Source organism: Trypanosoma brucei, chromosome 11 (genome assembly GCF_000210295.1).
Source record: "Trypanosoma brucei gambiense DAL972 chromosome 11, complete sequence".
NCBI lineage: Eukaryota > Euglenozoa > Kinetoplastea > Trypanosomatida > Trypanosomatidae > Trypanosoma > Trypanosoma brucei.
Genome location: NC_026744.1, coordinates 2,536,661 through 2,554,356, shown reverse-complemented (window position 1 = coordinate 2,554,356; position 17,696 = coordinate 2,536,661). Strand labels below are relative to the sequence as shown.

Genomic DNA, 17,696 nt, shown 5'->3' with positions numbered 1-17,696 from the left:
CGAGAGCATTGACCAGACAGAGGAGCACCATCAGCACATGAAGACAGATGACAAGGTAAAGTTTCGAGAATCCTTGGCACCGTTCTGGAAGGATATCCTTGAGAGCCGGGGCGGAAAATCGAAGTCTTACTCTGTATTTTTTTAAGAAGGCAGGAAACGTACCTTTATAGAGGGCATTAACACACCCCAGATAATCAATTACGTTAATGAGGTGTGGCGCTCCCAAAAACCCCCCCAGGAGGGCCCGGAAAACCAACCCATACCTTAATTTTGGGGGGGGTTACTTGGGGGAGGGGGAGTCGGAAGTCTTCTGGGAGTCCTTTATGCGTGCCATATTTGAGCACGTCGGGACGGCCAGGCCTCTCTCTGCTAAAGAGGAGAGTACTCTTGCGGAGGTTATCGGTGTTGATGGTGATAAAGTAAGCGTCAGTGCACTCGACAAGTGGACTGCCGGTCAGGCGATAGAGACGGCTTTTATCAACGTCTTCCCTTTCTTGAGCAAGAGCGAAGAAACACCCGCTGATAGCGGCAAACGCAAGGCGTCTGGGGACCAGCCCGCAGACGACACCGCACTAACTGGGAGCTTCGTCAATGTGCTCAGTTCCCACTGCGATGCCCGTACAGAATGGAAACCGGAGATGTGGCATCGAGTCTTGGCAATACAGCCGGATGGTTCGGGTAACAGCCGGTTCGTTCTCATGTCATGTGAGGAGGCGGAGAAGGATGCGGAGGACGCTCTGGCTCTTGTCGCCGATTTACCCACTGTGGAAGCTTATCTGAGCGGTTGCAACGTCGCTGCGGAAAATATTCACATTATGTGTCACGCTGCGGCAGAGAAATATCCGTCTGGAAGCATTGCTTACGCTAAACTGGCTCAACTCCTGATATCATGCAACGGTGACAAACTTGAGGAACTTACTGGAGTGCGGCAGGAACTGGCGGATGAGTTGGCAGGGGGTACGCTACTCAAAAACTACCCCACACTCGCATATACAGTCATCTGCCACTGCACATCAGAAGTGACTGACGCTAAACCGTTTTATTATTGTTGTGATGAGGCCGGCCAAGTGAACCAGATCGAGAACGCCAAGGAAGGAGGCCAAGTTGTTTTACCGCCTCTCAGTCGACTCTCTTCGAGTGGAGAAACGGAGGCTGCCTTTAAGGTGGAGATTTGTGGGATTCCCAACGTGATCCAACTTGAAGAAACGGGCGAAAATGGAGTGTTCACTGTTTTAACTCCGTGGTTCACGAAATTCAACGTGAAAGAGGCGTCAGATAATCATCTTGTGCTGGAGTTTGTTGAGAATGTTGGGGATGAACAATTCAGGCAAGTACTCGAGCCATACGCTAAACGAATCTGCGAAGATGAAGATAAACTGTCCGCCTCAGCCGACATAATTGCCCTCTACGAACGTTCCCTCGGACTGGGACATGAGCTGTCCCTGCCATCCGTTGCAACTCAAAACAACTTTGGTGGCTCAGGGGCACCTCCTTCCGCCTCTTCAGTTGGGCGTATGAGGAGTACCAGTGGTGTTGAGGCTCCAAAGGGTGAACACGCTGAGGGCGCCCCCGGTGGTAGTGCCTCGCGTTTGCACGAGGGTTCCACAAGCCAACACTCCCGTTCTGCAGTTGAGAATGGGGCTGGTGGAGAAGGTGACGTTGAGGTTGAGGAGGGGCAAGTCACAGAACCTCCCATTGCGCAAGACACTGTCGCTGCTGAGGACGCTGTTGCCGATGGAGGTGCCAATGCGGATGAGGAAGGCGCCGCACAGGAGGTTGCCAATGAAGAATATGCCGATGAACAGTTTGGGGACGAGCAGTCATGTGAGGCGGGGAAACCATCTGATACGGAGGATGCGAATGAGAAAACGAGCGAAGCAGCAAAGGAAGAAGATGCTGAGGAGATTGGCAGTAAACAAGCCAGTGAAGCAGCAAAAGATCCAGATACCGGGGATATTGAAGGCAACGAGGCGAGTGGTGCGGCAAAAGAGGCGGAGACTGAGGAGATTGGCAGTAAACAGATAAGCGAAACAGCAAAAGAGGCGGACGCTGAGGAGATTGACAGTGAATGGACAAGTGAAGCGCGGAAGCCATCTGATACAGAGGATGCGAATGAGAAAACGAGCGAAGCAGCAAAAGATCCAGACAACGATGACACGGAGAGTAAACAAACCAGTGAAGCAGCAAAAGATCCAGACACCGAGGACACGGAGAGTAAACAAACCAGTGAAGCAGCAAAAGTAGATGCTGAGGAGATTGGCAGTGACCAAGCCAGTGAAGCGATGAAAAGGTCTGGTACAGAAGGTGCGAGTGAGAGAACAAGCGAAGCAGCAAAAGATCCAGACAACGATGACACGGAGAGTAAACAAACCAGTGAAGCAGCAAAAGATCCAGACACCGAGGACACGGAGAGTAAACAAACCAGTGAAGCAGCAAAAGTAGATGCTGAGGAGATTGGCAGTGACCAAGCCAGTGAAGCGATGAAAAGGTCAGGAACTGAGGATATCAGTGGGCGAGGCAGTGAAGGAAGCAGGGATTGAGGCAAGTGGTAATGATCAATTAGATGTTGAGTGTCGTCGCGTCAGCCTTGGATGTTGGAACTTGTCTATGTTCTAGAGAGAATTATGAAGGAGGAAGATGATAGAAACACATAAGGAGGGTGATTATGGCGTGGCCTTTGGTTCTCTAAAAACGAGGATAGATGTGCATGTATTACGATGTAAATTGAAGAAGACACCAACAACCGCTAAAATTCTCCTTACATTCCGGGGTTGAGGGCTGTGCTGCATTTCCTACCTTTGATTCTTGCGCTTCATCTCTCTTTTTCATTCGCACTTTCATGTTTTATTTTTTGAATAATGTAGTCCCCCCCCCCTCGTATGAATGGAATGCGGGCGTATAACCTTGGAAGCCGTTGTTACCACGATGTTCTGCGGCTGCAAGAGACAATTTTTCGAAAGAAAATCGATAGGCAGATGCGCTACATTCGTGGAGACAAATCTGCTCGCCTCATCCCCAACGTTGTTTTGCTTGTGGAACATTCGTCTCCTGTTTACACGATTGGCCGGCGAGACACTTCCAATGGCATCAAAGCGGGTTGTGCCGCCGAGGTGGTCAAGACGAGGAGGGGAGGGGGCGTCACATTCCATGGACCAGGGCAGGTAACTATGTACCCCATTGTTAACGTGCAGGTTCTGTGGAAGCAATGCACGGCTTCTGACAAACCACGTTCCCCAATTGAGTGGTTTAGTTCCGTGTTGGAACAGGCTATGATTAACGTAGCGGGCGAATACAACATCCCCGCCCATCGAGGGAGGGTTGGGGTTTGGTCCGACAGTTGGGGAGATGTGGCACCACGAAAGATGGGGTTCGTCGGGCTTCAACTGGGAAATTGGGTCTCTATGCATGGTGCGGGACTGAATGTGAGTAATAATCTGCTTTACTTCAACGATATCGTTATGTGCGAGATGCCGAACGAAGCAGCGACGTCTTTAGTGGAGGAACTCCGGCTACGAGGATTGAGCGGGGCAGAGCCGACTCCCCACGTTATCGCACCTCGCTTGCTCCATCATTTTCTTTTGAGTATGCAGCAGCAGGAGAGTGTTGTTAACACGGAGCTTGTTGACTTGTCGATCGATGGAAGCTGGGAGCGAAGCATCCTTTGCGAACTTGAATAAGGTTTGTTTTGTATGTCGCACCGGCAATTAGTGACTGCACACGTTCACTCAAATGATGGGATTGAGTGTATTATTATTTTTTTTTCACTTTGTTGACAAATCTACGAACACATTGCAGTTTTGCGAGTACGCGCCACTGAATGCAGCCACGCGAATGCCGTGTCTTTGGTCGTATGGTAGGCTAGGGGTTGGCGTGCTGGCTTGAAGGCGCATCTCTTGCGAATGAACTTGACATCCGCATGGAATGCGGGAAAGATATCACCGATTGGGTGCGGCATTGGAGTGGAAATGCCACGGGTTCTACATGTTTAGGGCGACAGCTCGCGGGACAGGACGGGGTTGCAGTGTTTCCCACAGCAGTTGGGATGTACCCAACGAAAATAACTGTGGCGCTAGCGGCCCACTGCAGTGTTCCAAGTACCATGTTGGAGATTCGAGTTCACACGTTAGGCGCTCGGCAAAAGTTATCTTGACCCAACTTTTTCCCGGGGGGTGGCACGTGCGTGTGTGCGGGTATGGGAATTGGGCGAAATGCGGCGGGGTTGCGCTGTCTTGGAACCCAAAACAAATGAAGGAACTGCTTGCGTGTTTGTGTAATGAATTTACGTGCGAAATGGTGCCTGCTATTATCGACAACTGCCTTCGGCTCGCAGTGGGCGGATGAGTAACCCGGTCTCGCCAGCCCATTTCGTCAGTGCATTGTGTTTGATCAACGGGATGTTCGTTTGTTCGAATCCAACCAATGCGTGCGTGCGCACGCCCTTATCTTCTCTTCTCATCTGTGTGGCTGCAATTTATGTTGGTGTAAACCTGAGTAACATCTCACTCTTTTGCAAGATTATTTTTGTCCTTATCTCTCGTTTTTGGACTCGTGAACTAAGATGACGCGTTTCGTGAGGAATTCGTTGTCGGAGGGGTTTCTAGGAAATGGTGGGTGCATCGTCGGAGCTGGAGTCGTGCATTGTGTCCTCGGATCGCGCTTGCGCGGAAAGTAAAGGGATGCGGGAAAAAGCGAGAAACGGTTTGTTCCGAGCACCGCGGACTGTAGCTGGCGCAGCTGCGTGCGGGAAGAGGGGCAATATTTATACAAAAACAAGATCGTACGAGGGTGGTTGTTAAGTTCACTTCGTCTGGTAAGTGGTTCCTCGCGCGAGGGTGGACAACTGACGTGAGTGGCCCATTCGCGGAAAGCGGGGGTTTCTTCTTGTTGTGGAGGTTGCGTCGGCGACGCAGGACAAAAGAAAATAATGAACTCCTCACCGCAGAGTTATACCAGCGGTCTCGTGGCGAAGTCTCAAAAACGGCTCATCATTGGAATGGGAGTGTAACGCCCGGGACTTAGGGGAAAAGCCCGTTGAAAGGGTTCTCAAACTGGGGGAAAATATCCACACGTGTGGAGGGGAAAGTGGAGTACATGCTAGCAAAGTCGCACGAAAGGTTACTGACAAACTACCCTCTTCCCATTCCCATATTACCGATGAAGCGTGAGCTCGAGTTGGAAAAGGCATGGTGCAATTGTGCCGGAGAGGATTCCCCCCCCCTCTCAAAGAACATGCTTCACTGGAAAAGATACAAGATCGGATGCGGGCAATATATAAATATATATGATATTTATGGGCCGCGAGGGCAAACCCGACGAGAGGGTGGCGCCCCCCCACCGGGGCCGAGAGACACATTACAATTGCTGAACATCAGAAAGGGGTTGCTGTCAACAATGTTATTAGTCGGATTTAAACCTTGCGAGATTGTCTTTCTCGTTGATACTCTCCTGGGCAGTGGTGTTTCTCGGCTTCCCCAGCTGTTTTCTTTTTTTTTTTTTGGGGGGGGGGTGCATTCTTGCGCCAGGCAGAGGAGATCAAGAAAGGGATTCGCCCCCCCCCCCCAAACTGGCATCCGCTCCCCCGACCTCGTCGGCTCACAGCATTTCCATATCACAGCCAAGTTGTTGCACACAAGCGGGTAGTGCGACGACTACTAACAATCAACAATCTTGCGTTTAATTGTTGTGGAAACCTATTTTTGCCCATATGCACTCTCCACCCCAAATTCCCTTTCACTATTGACTTATCGCAGTATGTAGTCACATGCGAGTTTCCACCGCTCCAGCTCCACTTTTCTATACAAGCGCCAAAAAATTGTTTCAGGAAGCGATTGGACTTGGTGTTGTGTTCCATAAATGTTGCAGTTGATGTATTCCATCCTGCTCTCCTCCGCACTTTTAGGTGGATTTGTTGAGTCTTGCCTTTATTTTTTTTTCCTCGCGGAGCACTTCCCGCCGGTCCACGCTTCCGAATTGCCTTGCTCACTATTCTCTTCCTTTTATTTCTTAGAGCGCCTGCGACCTGCAATTGGGGCTGCTCGCACTGCTCTTTGTCGTTTTCCCTATGTGCCACGTTTTACTGCAACCTCGGTCTCGCCGCATCCGTACACAAAAAGTGGCAAAACGTCAGCCGAGACCTTTTGCAGATCAGTACATTCCCTTTTTTCCCGCACAGTTTTGCTGGTTCACTGCGCCTCTGCGCGGCATCGCACATATTGGAAAAACACCGGACATTCAACACCAATTCTACCGCACAACCTTTCCCGCCGTACGGCCAACTAAGTTCTACCTTTGCTAATTGTGATGGCTCCTTTGGTAGCCGCAGAGGGCAAAGAAAAATAAAAGTAAAAAAAAAAGCACCAGCGACCAGAGCGGTGTCGTCTTGGCGTGTGTTGCTGTATCGGCGCTGACACCATAAGGAACCGCTTCACCGGTATGCAAATAAGCGACTCACATAGGGAAATATATACTACACATATCCTTCTAGTGAATAACAAAAGAGAGTAAACCTCACCATAAGTCAACTGCCTCTCGTAATTCCTCCACCGTGACACCGGCCCAGATAAGCTTTTCTTCAGAAAACGAGAACGGCATTAGCGTTGACACCTCTAATTGGGGAACGTACATGGAGCTTAACCAACCTTCAGTATTCACGAGCACTCGATCCTCAACGCCAACAACCCATGGCTCCACCAAACATTTCACAATTTCCCGATTCGACTCACCTACGCGAGAGACGGCGTGCTTAATCACCTCATCTATATCCACTAGGTAAGATGGGGCACTTGCATCAGGGTCTTCGCCACCTGTTTTTTTGAAGACTTCGCTAAGAGTGACACGTTCATCATACAGTTGGTCCACAACAGTCTGCTTGTTCCGCGAATCAAACGTACGATCCAGCCGAAGCCGCGTCTCCAAGGGCCCACCGGCATGCACTCCAGCAATGCTCGGGGTCGTCACGAATGTGTCCAAAAGGGATGGGCCTAAAGACGACCTTTTTTCGTGAAGTGTGCAATGCAGCGGCCTCAGGGTGAGTGGCGAGCATCTCGCTTCGGAGGCCATACGGGCAGCCTCTTGGGCAGGAACAGACGGTGTATCTGCTTGTGGTTTCCCCACTTCAGGCGTAGCTGCGCGCATGTTGCCGCTTAGATCCCTTGATGGAATCTCTTCTGCATCCATCGATGCCCCCTCCCGAACATCCAACGGAGGTGAGACGTCGGCAAACTGATTTGGAATAGTGTTCCCGCGCACAGGTGGTGATTCCGGCGTCACCTCATCTTTAATCGCCACATGCGGCCTCAAAAGCTGGATAAGTTTTCCAAAAAGTACGGTCTCAACATTACATATGCCGCATAAGTTGGCGAAGGCCACGCTATCTTCAAGGGACTTGCAGACGGCGCGGACACCAAGCAGGCGTAGCCCACAGAAAAACGACCGCCACGAGCAGCGATCAGGGCGAGGGGCACCGAATCCGGCCTCACTGTTTGTTTCCGGTAATTCTTCTGCGTCTGTCCCTGCGTCGCTTGCGCACCCTCCCGACTCCGGTGTGAGGTTGTGGGTAAAACAGTTGTAAACGCACCGCATGGATTCGGCATTGCGATACAGTTGGTGTCGTAATTCCACAAGACCTGCAGCCACGGATGGGGGAACGTAATGCACCGGAACCCCTGCGGTGTCATTCGCACCAGTTCCAAGGGAGGATTCAAACAGTTGAGAAAATCCTTCGGCGTAAGTTACGCGAATGGATGGAGTTATAGCCTCCACCGTTCCATACATTCGTTCGTGCAAACGGTTTTCGATTTTTTGCAGAAGCGGTGGACTAATACCCGCATCTCGGAGAAGAACGAACCTTATCCTCGGGTTTTCGATCACGGCGTTGAGAATCCAGCGACCCACATCATCGTTCAGGCGATTTTTCGATACGTCCATCCACGACACACTGGGGTGGTACCGCATGACTTCAAAAAGAGGCGCGGCCGCTTCGTGTGTTAAGCCAACGTTGGGCATCATCAAATGTGTTGCCTCCGTGCAACGTTCAATTATTGGTACGAGCGAAAGGCACCCTTTACCACCAAGGTACACCGCGGAAAAGTCGAGTACCTTTATTTTTCTAACCCATTCATCACCAGCAACAGGAGGGAGTTGCCGCAGGATGTTTTCGTTGGGTCGGACCCCAAATCTGTGGCAGCTGTACGAATAAACATCCCGTAAACTACATTCCTCTAACGCCATGCCAATGAAGGCATCATCCACACCGTCAGAAGCTAATGGAGGGGGCGGCTCGTACAAGGCATTCATGACACTTGCATCATCATTCTGCGGGGCATTCGACTTAGAACCTCCCTCCTCCGCTTCCATAACCGCATTCTCCATGTCAAAAAGGAGGCTTGTGTGTTCACAAGTTACCCGAGTCCCCTTTCAGACTCACAGCGAAGCGAGGATATGTATAATCTCCGCAATGGTGGGCCCAATCAGTCTCCTACTCCGTAACCTGGTAAAATGAGACACCAAAAAAAAAAGATGAAAAGAGAAGCGTAGTAGTTTACTAAAAAAGTATTCTTGCAAGCACATACAGACCTTAGCGCAATCGAGGTACTGGTGTAAAGTCGGTCAATTGTAGGCGAGTATGCATCAGTGCAAGGGCTGACAAATATTTCCCTGCAGCTGCCATGTTCTGCTGCCCTTTTGATCATCCAAACGGGTCAGTTAAACCATAGAGCGTGAGACATGCGAATAAACGTAAAGCTTTGGAGGTATATCTCCGTTACACGCTGCCCATGTGATAGGATAGCGCCTGAATGGATAAGAAAAGCGAGCTGATGGCAGGAAGAAATGTGAATCCCATTATTTGTTGTGTGGAAATTATATGTGGATGTGAGAGTGAGAGTGAGGTTGGTAAGTTGATAACTCTACGTGTGGCGGTGATACGACACCCCACTGAATAAGATGCTTCATCAGTATCTCCTTCCTCTTCATGCCAATTCAAAACAGACACATGTATTTCTGACCGTGCTGAAAAATGGGGGTAGAGAGGGAGCGGGGGATAACGATGTACATATATATATATATTTTGTTTATTTGACGGCTGTTGAACCATCTCTTACCTTCTTTCAGTAACAAATCCCAGACCGTCCAATGAAGACAAATCCCACAAGTCGCAGTTGCTTTTCCATGTTCCCCTCTGCTAGCAGCATGTCTTGACACTAAACGGCGATGCTGGAGAACATGTTGTAGTGGTCAAGTTGCGCGTACCACCACTTTTGCCAAGTTTGGATTGCTTCCTCGTCGACGCCAAAAAAGCGCATGATAGTCCCTACATTCTCACCCAGGTACTCACGCCGCATCCACGCCGGCACCACCACCGTTTTTTCCTCTCCCTCGTGTTGAGCCTTCTGCGCTGCCACGAATGCCGGATGCGCAAAACGGTCTACCCAACGAATATCTTGCACGCTGTACGACATGGGTTCCGCTTCCTTATTCAAAAGAAGGAATTTCATCAAGGCCGACTTTTCCGATATGGCGTTGCTCGCGGCGTCCTTTTCCGGTTGGTGCTCAGATGCGAGTGCCCACAACACGTTTCCAAGGCAGAGAGAAAAAGTAACCAGGATGGCAAATCGTACGTTCCTGCGGAATCCTATACCACATGACCACGCATCGTATATGTTGACGTTATCAACGACACCCTGAAGGTACCAAACGCAACAGAGGACACCGATGTAAAACGGAAGCGACTGTGAGACCATCAATCCCGAAATAAGAATACCCATGCCGATGGGGAGTATCATGAAAGTGAGAATATGCTTCCTGTCACCAATAAGAATAGCCGAGCTCTTCACACCGCATTTCAGGTCGTCCGCCCTGTCTTGGTACGCATAGATGGTATCATACAAAACTGTCCACACGACGGCTGAGCAGTAGATAGGAAGCGTAACGGCCAAATCAATGCGGTTTAGCACGGCAGCATACCCAACAAAAATGCCGCCGTTGAAGCAAAGTCCCAGAACGAGCTGAGGCATGTAGGTTATACGCTTCATGAGCGGATAAACTGCCGCGATGGGAGCTAACGCTACCGCCGAAGCAAGTGCCACGGGCGACAGGTTTAGTGCAATAACAAGCGCAAAACCAGCTACTGTTATGAGAAGGCCTGATGCCTCCTTCATGCTGACAACACCGCTAGCAAGCGGCCGTGTTTTGGTGCGTTCTACCATTCGGTCGAACTTTCTGTCACACATGTCGTTAATAATACAACCCGCACCCCGAGCCAAAAAGGCACCAGCGCCGAACAGGACGATCAAATGTACGGGAATGAAAGGAGCGAACAAAACGACAGGATCCGCCCCCTCCCAGACGATGGCCCGAGTTACTGCTAGACTGGCTCCCCAGTAACAAGGTTGAAGCAGGAGGTTTATTGCAGCAGCCTTATCCACTCGCATTAGTTGCCCCCAAACTCTCACCTTCTGTGTTGCCCATTGAATATGTTTGGGAACGTGAAGAGGTTCGCTGCACGGGCCGTCATGAAGAGACCATGTGCGGCTTTCCTTCGGAGACGAGTCTTCATTACGTCTTTCTGCGGGATCAGCCCTCACAGAATCTGGGAAATGGGCCGATGCCTTAACTATAGATCCTTTGGTCCAAGAGCGGGTTACCCTTCCCAGGAAAATTGTACGCCTTAACATTCCCCCTTTCTTTTCAGCGATGTTTCTATTGCGGGCCGCTTGAGAAATGCTTGTTAGTTTTGCCTTTCCTACGCACTTCAGCCGGTACGGAGCAGAACTTCTGTCTTCACCCCAGCCACGTCGGAGCGTCACTTACTAGAGAGATGAGGGGTAACAGTGGAAGATAGCATTTGACTTGTCGGTTGGGTTCATCCCTTCTACTTCACTACTTTCGTTTACTCGCCCCTCCTCCCTTTCCATTGGTACTACCAAATTGTTTGGGTTTGATTGTGAGAAAATAAAGCGACTTCCTCTTTTGTTTCCCCACACGTCCCCCCCCCCGATACCCGTTTAATAGCGCTCAAACGAGGTGTTGATCCACATATATGCCGTTTCTCACCCTCCGCGTACTCTGATATTACTAACCCCTCAAGCAGTTAGTGAGAGCTTGTTTGCTCTCATCTAAAGAGGGAAGTTCACATTGTGGGTTTGAATGGCCGCCCCTTCGCACAAATACTTCCAAGAACGCGGGCCCTTCCGCCTTCTTTAATTCCTGAAGGGCCCGCACAGTTTCGCCAAGGTCCATTACGGGTTCTTCGCGGACAGTCCTAAAACCACACGCACTCGCCACTCGCGTGAGGGATACATCAAAAGACACAGTGGGTTGACCACCTGCCGAATCGTGGGATCCGTTGTTGAAAACGACATGTTTGTAGTTGCGCATGAGGGAAGTTTCGCCCGTACCTATTAAATGTATGGCGGCTACACCACCGATGGTTGCTGATGAACCCATGTGCATAAGGAATGCGCCATCTCCATCAAAGCAAAACACTTGCCTTTCTGGTTTGGCCAATGCTATACCCGCTGCTACGGAAGAACAATGACCCATGCTGCCGACTGGGAAGAATTGTGGGCCGTGTCGCATCCCGGCACACTCCTGAACTTCAAAGATTTCACGAGCAAGGAAGCTTGCGGCGCCCACAACTATATCTCCCCGGTCTATTTGGCGCAGTGCTTGTTCAACCGCCTCCCTGCGAGTCATGGGAAGCTCAGCAATACCTTCTCCAACCCCTTCGTAAGCGCATTCCTCAAAAAAGTTTGGTGGTACCAAAAAGGCATAGGGCGTCCTTGAATTATGCACGTGCTTCAGTGCCATATCCAGAGCTGTTTCCATCGACTGCTCCCCGTTTCCACGAGCAGAAGATAAAATGATATACGGGACCTCAGCAGCACGTAGGATTCCTTCGGTCAAGCGCCCTTCTGCGGCACACGGTAGCTCATTTCCAGCATCAGGAGCTCCTCGCCAACCAACGACTATTAACATGGGAATGCTGCACGCCTCAGCGTGTGTGAGAGAGATCAGGGGATTGAGTGCATCGCCTAAGCCACTGTTTTTCATGTACACCAAAGGGAGTCCCCCAGTTGCAAGATGGTAACCTGCAGCCATGGCCACTGCATTCCCTTCGTTTGCTGTGATGATGTGTTCCTTCGGTGTCGTGTGACTTGCCACGAAGGCACAGAAATATTTTAGAATGGGGTCAGGAACTCCAAAAAAGTGTGTAACCCCCCGGGCCTTTAATGCGTTGAAGAAAGCACCAGGGGCCAACCTCTGCATGATGATCGACACCTTGGAACACTTCGGGCGGGTGAACGGATGAGGGATGAAACAAAAAAAATTAAAGACACACTTGCGGTCGAGTCCTGAGGATACGAAAGCCCCTCTCTTTTTCTTCAGATTGAGGGGGTGAGGGTTTGGAGGGCTAACATTAGGGGAAAAGGCTGTGTGAAAACGACGCGCCACATCACGCACATCCAAAAAAAGCGAAGACAAACAAGAAATGCGTACGAAATGTAAACGATAATAACGAAACAACCCCGAATTCAGTAGGGCGCAGTACTGCACTATCTCTCCAAATTGTCTCCACTGATTCCACCATGTTGATTATTTGTTACCGTTGCAAAGTAACACCTGTCTGCTTTAGTAGGAAGGCAGCAACCTCCTGTGGATGACGGCACTGACCACCCAAAAGCAATACGCCACGTCGTGTATCTACCGCTGCTGGTGTGTACCGCCAGTGCGGGCCCTCACCACCAGCCAACACGGGGTCTACCAGACGAAGATGGAATTTGTCTTCAGCAGATTTCGGAGGCTGCACCTGTTTTACTCTGTCACACCCCTCAGCGGCATCCTTTCCTCCAACAAACACCACTACAGTTTCTCCCCTAACCCGCCCCAGAACGCCACCGGCGTGACCATTCGACCTCGGGAAGCGACAGGCGGGGGCGCCGTCCCCATCGGAAACCTTAAACCATGTGCCTCCCAGCGGGATGTGCAGGTTCCACACGTCAGACATACTCCTTATATCGCCGTTCACAAAGTGTGCCCCACCATAAAGTATGCACTCGTGGGGTGAGTAGAACACGAGAGGGCCGGCGAGAAGTCGTGGATTGGGCACCTGGTGCCCTGTTGGAATTCGTGTCCATACCATTGTGTCGGTGTCCAGGATGTATCCGTCATTATTTTGTTCAGCGTCTTCCGTTTCACCACCGAACACAACGAAATACCGCCCGGCACTGCCAGCTGAATGCCTCGCGCGCGGAAGAGGGACGTCTCCTGTTGTCTCTACCTTCACCACATCGAGGGACAGATCACCCTGTTGCCCCTGATGCAGGGAAAGACAGAGTAACTGATTACTGTGATTCATGTGCTCGTTTAATCCGCCAAAGAAGTAGGCGGTGTCGCCAGTTACGTGCGTTAGCGAAGCCCCATCACATTCGAACCACGTCATGTTGGGCTTATCCAGCCGAACCCATCGTAGCATCGGCAGTCCATCTGCTCGCGCTGCCATAACCGCGCCGTCGCGCTCCCCTTCGCAATATCCCCCAACAACCAAAACCCATTCTTCTCCAGCACTTTTTTCTTGAAGAGAGGTTGCGCAGTGCCCCTCGCGGCAGCCCACCGACCCCGTCTGCTCGGTGCACGGAACCCACTCCATTTTAAGGATTCCGGCGATCTCTCAGCCTTGTTGCCAGCGTAGTCAACGCGTAAAGAGGGTTTGCAAAGAAGTAAAACATAGCGTGGGCCGAGGAAGAGGGGAGGAGAGCAACGCATATCAAAGAGCTTCGCACCCGCGAATAGCAACAACAAAACGTGGAATACAAAAATCCACGCAACTTTTTAGCCCACCCACCATACAACTCGGTGGGAAGGTGTTGACCGTGTCAAAAGTAAATGTACAACAACAAGGTACACATAGGGGTCAACTGCAAACACCAAGGGAATACTCTCTTGTTGGTGTTTCGGGAAAAGTGGTGACTCATGCGCGCAAAACCTTTCTGTGAGACAAATGTTGACGCCTAAACTGCCATCTAAAACAAATCCTGGCACCAGAAACCACGCATCAGTTTAATAATCTTACCGTAACCGCGCAGTCTCACCGGTTTTCCTGTACTCTATGCCTCCAGATAAGAGTAGTGATATGGAGGTCGGCAGTGAACCGGCAGAAAAGCCGGTGTCTACCTTCGTTTTGCGATGTTCTTCGACCCATTTTGCATGAGTTTACTCGCCCCTCGCTGCATCCCCCAGATGGGTGCCTTTTCAACTTTCTGTAGAACCGGAATCAACACGCAACATTGTTAGCGGGTCTATTTTCCGCATCAGGGTGCTCAGGGGCAGACATTGACCTCCGCCATCGAACTTGAGGTTCTAGCGAACCCACGAATTATTAAGCGATGGTGGACTTACCAAGGAAACACAAGGTGTAGACGGTGTGTGGGATGTCCACCAAGGAAAAAAGCCTAATATCAAAATAACAACTGCCTACTGTGTCACTGCGGGAACCCGTCCTCCAAGAGTCGCAGTGCCTCACGAAGCTCTTCGGCTGTAACTTGGGAGACATCATCATGGGCTTCGTACATGAGTTTTAATGCGGTGCAACTCAACTGTCGTGTGTAAGTTGGAACCTTCGGCTTCAGTACAGGCCCCATGAGAAAGGGTGCATCCAAGATGCTGGTCACTCGTTCTCCCTTAATGGGGGGAGGGACGTTTTCTTTTTCTAGTGACCGGCAATACAGTTCTTCTCCTTGGCTGGTATTTCCACCGCTTACGTTTTCTCTGAGATGAGAATCCTTCGCTATTGCATTTCCCCCCCTGCAAGTGCGAAAGAACTCATGAAGATCATCCGCCAACGACGCGTGTGAGTGGTGGACCCTCAACTCCTCGCGGCACCATCTTGACAGGGATTGCTGAAGGTTCATTTGTTCAAAACGGTCGTCCAACAGGACCATCGCACCGAAATCTCGTGAGTGACGTATGCAGCGTCCAAGGGCTTGATTAACAGCGCGGACCGCATCATTTACGTACCACTCCTCCCCACTGTATCTCCTTTGTGCTTGCACCGTCCACGATTTCAACGGCTGTAAAGGGACTCCCACACACACGACAAGACGGGCCATGCAATCCGCGAAGTCAATCCCTTCACTCACTTTCGCTCGAAAAACAGAGGCGAAAACGGCTGGGCCACGAACTGTAGCCTTTCGGAAGCTATCTAGCACTGAGGGGAAATCAGCTGCTGACTGACTCTCTAGGAAAACCTGCGGGAACCTAGAAGACTTTGGTGTTCCTTCCATCTGACGGGCTGCGTCACGGTAACGAGAAATGAGCTGCACCCCGATGGTTTTCATTACGGTGTAGTTGGGCATGAAGACGAGAACACCTCCAAGTTCCACTTTTTCAACAAGCATAGCGAGTGTCTCCACAAGCTGACTAATGAAAGAAGAATCCTTCAAACTCCCGTAGGTACAGTGCAACGGAGTGGCATCCACAGTATGTGTGAGAACCCCCAATCGATACTGATGCTTCTGTGCCACATGCAATCCTTCATAAGTTGCCATACTGGAAGGTGGTATTCCCAAGTCTCGTCCCAACTGATGAAACGGCGCAAGTGTCCCGGAGGCCAACACAACACGGTGAGCGGTACTCAAGATGTGCTGAAATGCCAAACTACCATCCAAACATCGGATACCAACAATTCTTCGTGATGGCACAGCTGACTCAACCCCCTCGGTGTTGCCGCCAGCCTCACTGCTCGGGACGCTGTCTTGACCGTTACGGTTTTTTTCTGGCAATGGGTCACTGATGCTGAGGACAAAGGCGCTCGGTTTCTGGATGATAAAGCGCATGATGAGGATCCAACGCTTCATAAGTGAAAGACAAAAAATGGAGAACTGGAATGGATTAAAGGTGACCCCCAGAGACATTATAATCCCGTAAACTTGCCGAAACATCGCTACACCGTCTTTCGATGCTGAACCCTCTGCGGCCCCATACCCTCGACGGCTGCAGCTAGAAGCGATCGGTATGTAATCCGTAATGCAGCGGCGTAACACTTCTGCGAGGGTTTCGCCTGGAAAGATTGCGTTGTTCTCAACGTCATGGTTACTTTCACTTTCCTCGACATCTTGTCCCCCCACCGGCCGGGAGTGTACCCCACGCCGCGTTTTTACCGACGGTTGCGCAGGTGACACGAACTCTGTGACGGCTTTGAATACGTCATACAGTAGGGAAAGTAACTCCACAAGTGTCCATTTGGTTAGTTTGAACTCGCGCGGGTAACTGAGCGTCGCCACCGCCACAGTGGGTTGTATTAGAGGCTCGATCTCATTTAGGATGAGACGGAGCGTGTCCACTGACGTCTCTACGGATAATGCATCTTGACACACTTGCGGGACGTTGTGTGCCTCATCAAAGATAATGATGGAGTGATTTTTTAGGGCAGCCTCCATCTTGCACTCGTGACGAATGAGCGGGTCCAGAAGATACTGATACGTGGCAAAGTTGATATGGGCGAAGAAGACAAGGTCTCTCGCGGCATAATACGGACAACACTCCATTCCTACACCTTCGGTTACCAAATCTTCAATATCCCACACTTTGTCGCTCCGTCCTTGGCTCAGGGGGTGAGTTATAGCCTTACTACCAAGGACACCGTAGCCATGAACGGCTTCGCACTGACCGAGAGACACAAGCTTGTCACAGACTTCACCAAGGGTGTTTCCCTCTATAGGAAGCGTCTTGTTTGCACACGCCTTCAGCACATGTTGGTTTATGCAGTATTGCTTGCGGCTTCCCAGGATATTCATTTTCAGTCTCTCCAGACCTTTGAGTTTACGCAGTTCCCCCACACACTGTCGAAGCTGCGCGTGCGTACGCGTCACGTAAAAAATCGTACATGGCGGCGATTGATGCTGCTTGCGGAGTTCCGACGATCCTTCAGTTACTAGCTCAACACGCAGACGTTTGCCGTTCGGTGGCCTGAACTGCCTCAGAAATAACGACGACACACGCCAAGCTTCTTCACCGTCCGCTGTATTTGCTTTCAAACCATTCGACTCTTCACTGTGTTTACTGTCTTCCTTGCAGTGGCACCATTTACGCGACGACATTTCCGTTTTTGACAATGAGGGCAACACTGGGGGACCCCTACACCTCCGCAGGCGAAAGTGCTGCTCCAGCTCCTGTGGTGTGTGTTTCTCCAACCCTGCCTGGTAGCGCAACACGCTTGAAAGCAATGCCAGCGTCTTTCCACACCCGGTGGGAACCTCAATCGCCGCAATGGGGGTGTGCCGAGGCCAGGAATTAAGAGCCAAATGAACAGTTCGCATCATTTCCCTCTGCACTGTGTAGGGCTCGAAGGCCATAACATATGGTTCCTCGTCCTCTGTCATCGTCAGGCCTGCGTGCACACCAACACGGGAGGACCGTGCGGAGCTGAGGGCGTGCCGCCTCGTGGTGAATTGGTGTGTCTTACGTTGTAGGCATGTGCGAAGGGAAAACAAACAAACAAACACAAAAGAGAACCATGTGAGTGTGCTCACCAAATCCTTTCCAAGGAATCAAAACAACAGGAATTAACGAGTTTGAAGCTACATCATCTCCCTCAAACAAGACACCATGCACAGAGGAGTGAAAAAATTCAGCTGCCCGTGCAACCTGAGTTTTGTAGTAATGTAACACCACCGCGATTTACCTCTTTTCCAGCATTT

General features: G+C 50.8%; 9 protein-coding genes across 9 annotated transcripts; 3 read left to right on the top strand and 6 right to left on the bottom strand.

Moving 5' to 3' along the window:
* Positions 1 to 206: 206 nt before the first annotated feature.
* TbgDal_XI10530 (hypothetical protein, conserved) lies at positions 207 to 2,540 on the top strand (the record flags this gene model as incomplete). The annotated part of the gene is made up of 1 exon (XM_011781896.1): positions 207 to 2,540. The coding sequence occupies one exon, from the start codon at positions 207 to 209 to the stop codon at positions 2,538 to 2,540; it is 2,334 nt and encodes a 777-aa protein (XP_011780198.1).
* A 339-nt stretch (positions 2,541 to 2,879) lies between these two features.
* TbgDal_XI10520 (lipoate-protein ligase, putative) lies at positions 2,880 to 3,677 on the top strand (the record flags this gene model as incomplete). Its single annotated transcript, XM_011781895.1, has 1 exon — positions 2,880 to 3,677. The coding sequence occupies one exon, from the start codon at positions 2,880 to 2,882 to the stop codon at positions 3,675 to 3,677; it is 798 nt and encodes a 265-aa protein (XP_011780197.1).
* A 2,176-nt stretch (positions 3,678 to 5,853) lies between these two features.
* Positions 5,854 to 6,279, top strand: TbgDal_XI10510 (hypothetical protein, unlikely; the record flags this gene model as incomplete). The annotated part of the gene is made up of 1 exon (XM_011781894.1): positions 5,854 to 6,279. The coding sequence occupies one exon, from the start codon at positions 5,854 to 5,856 to the stop codon at positions 6,277 to 6,279; it is 426 nt and encodes a 141-aa protein (XP_011780196.1).
* A 228-nt stretch (positions 6,280 to 6,507) lies between these two features.
* Positions 6,508 to 8,370, bottom strand: TbgDal_XI10500 (hypothetical protein, conserved; the record flags this gene model as incomplete). The annotated part of the gene is made up of 1 exon (XM_011781893.1): positions 6,508 to 8,370. One exon carries the CDS (start codon positions 8,368 to 8,370, stop codon positions 6,508 to 6,510), a length of 1,863 nt encoding a protein of 620 aa, XP_011780195.1.
* A 391-nt stretch (positions 8,371 to 8,761) lies between these two features.
* TbgDal_XI10490 (hypothetical protein, unlikely) lies at positions 8,762 to 9,094 on the bottom strand (the record flags this gene model as incomplete). Its single annotated transcript, XM_011781892.1, has 1 exon — positions 8,762 to 9,094. The coding sequence occupies one exon, from the start codon at positions 9,092 to 9,094 to the stop codon at positions 8,762 to 8,764; it is 333 nt and encodes a 110-aa protein (XP_011780194.1).
* A 106-nt stretch (positions 9,095 to 9,200) lies between these two features.
* On the bottom strand, positions 9,201 to 10,673 carry TbgDal_XI10480 (prenyltransferase, putative; the record flags this gene model as incomplete). The annotated part of the gene is made up of 1 exon (XM_011781891.1): positions 9,201 to 10,673. One exon carries the CDS (start codon positions 10,671 to 10,673, stop codon positions 9,201 to 9,203), a length of 1,473 nt encoding a protein of 490 aa, XP_011780193.1.
* Positions 10,674 to 11,073: 400 nt separating this feature from the next.
* Positions 11,074 to 12,267, bottom strand: TbgDal_XI10470 (phosphonopyruvate decarboxylase-like protein,putative; the record flags this gene model as incomplete). The annotated part of the gene is made up of 1 exon (XM_011781890.1): positions 11,074 to 12,267. One exon carries the CDS (start codon positions 12,265 to 12,267, stop codon positions 11,074 to 11,076), a length of 1,194 nt encoding a protein of 397 aa, XP_011780192.1.
* A 334-nt stretch (positions 12,268 to 12,601) lies between these two features.
* On the bottom strand, positions 12,602 to 13,648 carry TbgDal_XI10460 (hypothetical protein, conserved; the record flags this gene model as incomplete). Its single annotated transcript, XM_011781889.1, has 1 exon — positions 12,602 to 13,648. One exon carries the CDS (start codon positions 13,646 to 13,648, stop codon positions 12,602 to 12,604), a length of 1,047 nt encoding a protein of 348 aa, XP_011780191.1.
* An 832-nt stretch (positions 13,649 to 14,480) lies between these two features.
* Positions 14,481 to 17,378, bottom strand: TbgDal_XI10450 (helicase-like protein, putative; the record flags this gene model as incomplete). Its single annotated transcript, XM_011781888.1, has 1 exon — positions 14,481 to 17,378. One exon carries the CDS (start codon positions 17,376 to 17,378, stop codon positions 14,481 to 14,483), a length of 2,898 nt encoding a protein of 965 aa, XP_011780190.1.
* Positions 17,379 to 17,696: the final 318 nt, after the last annotated feature.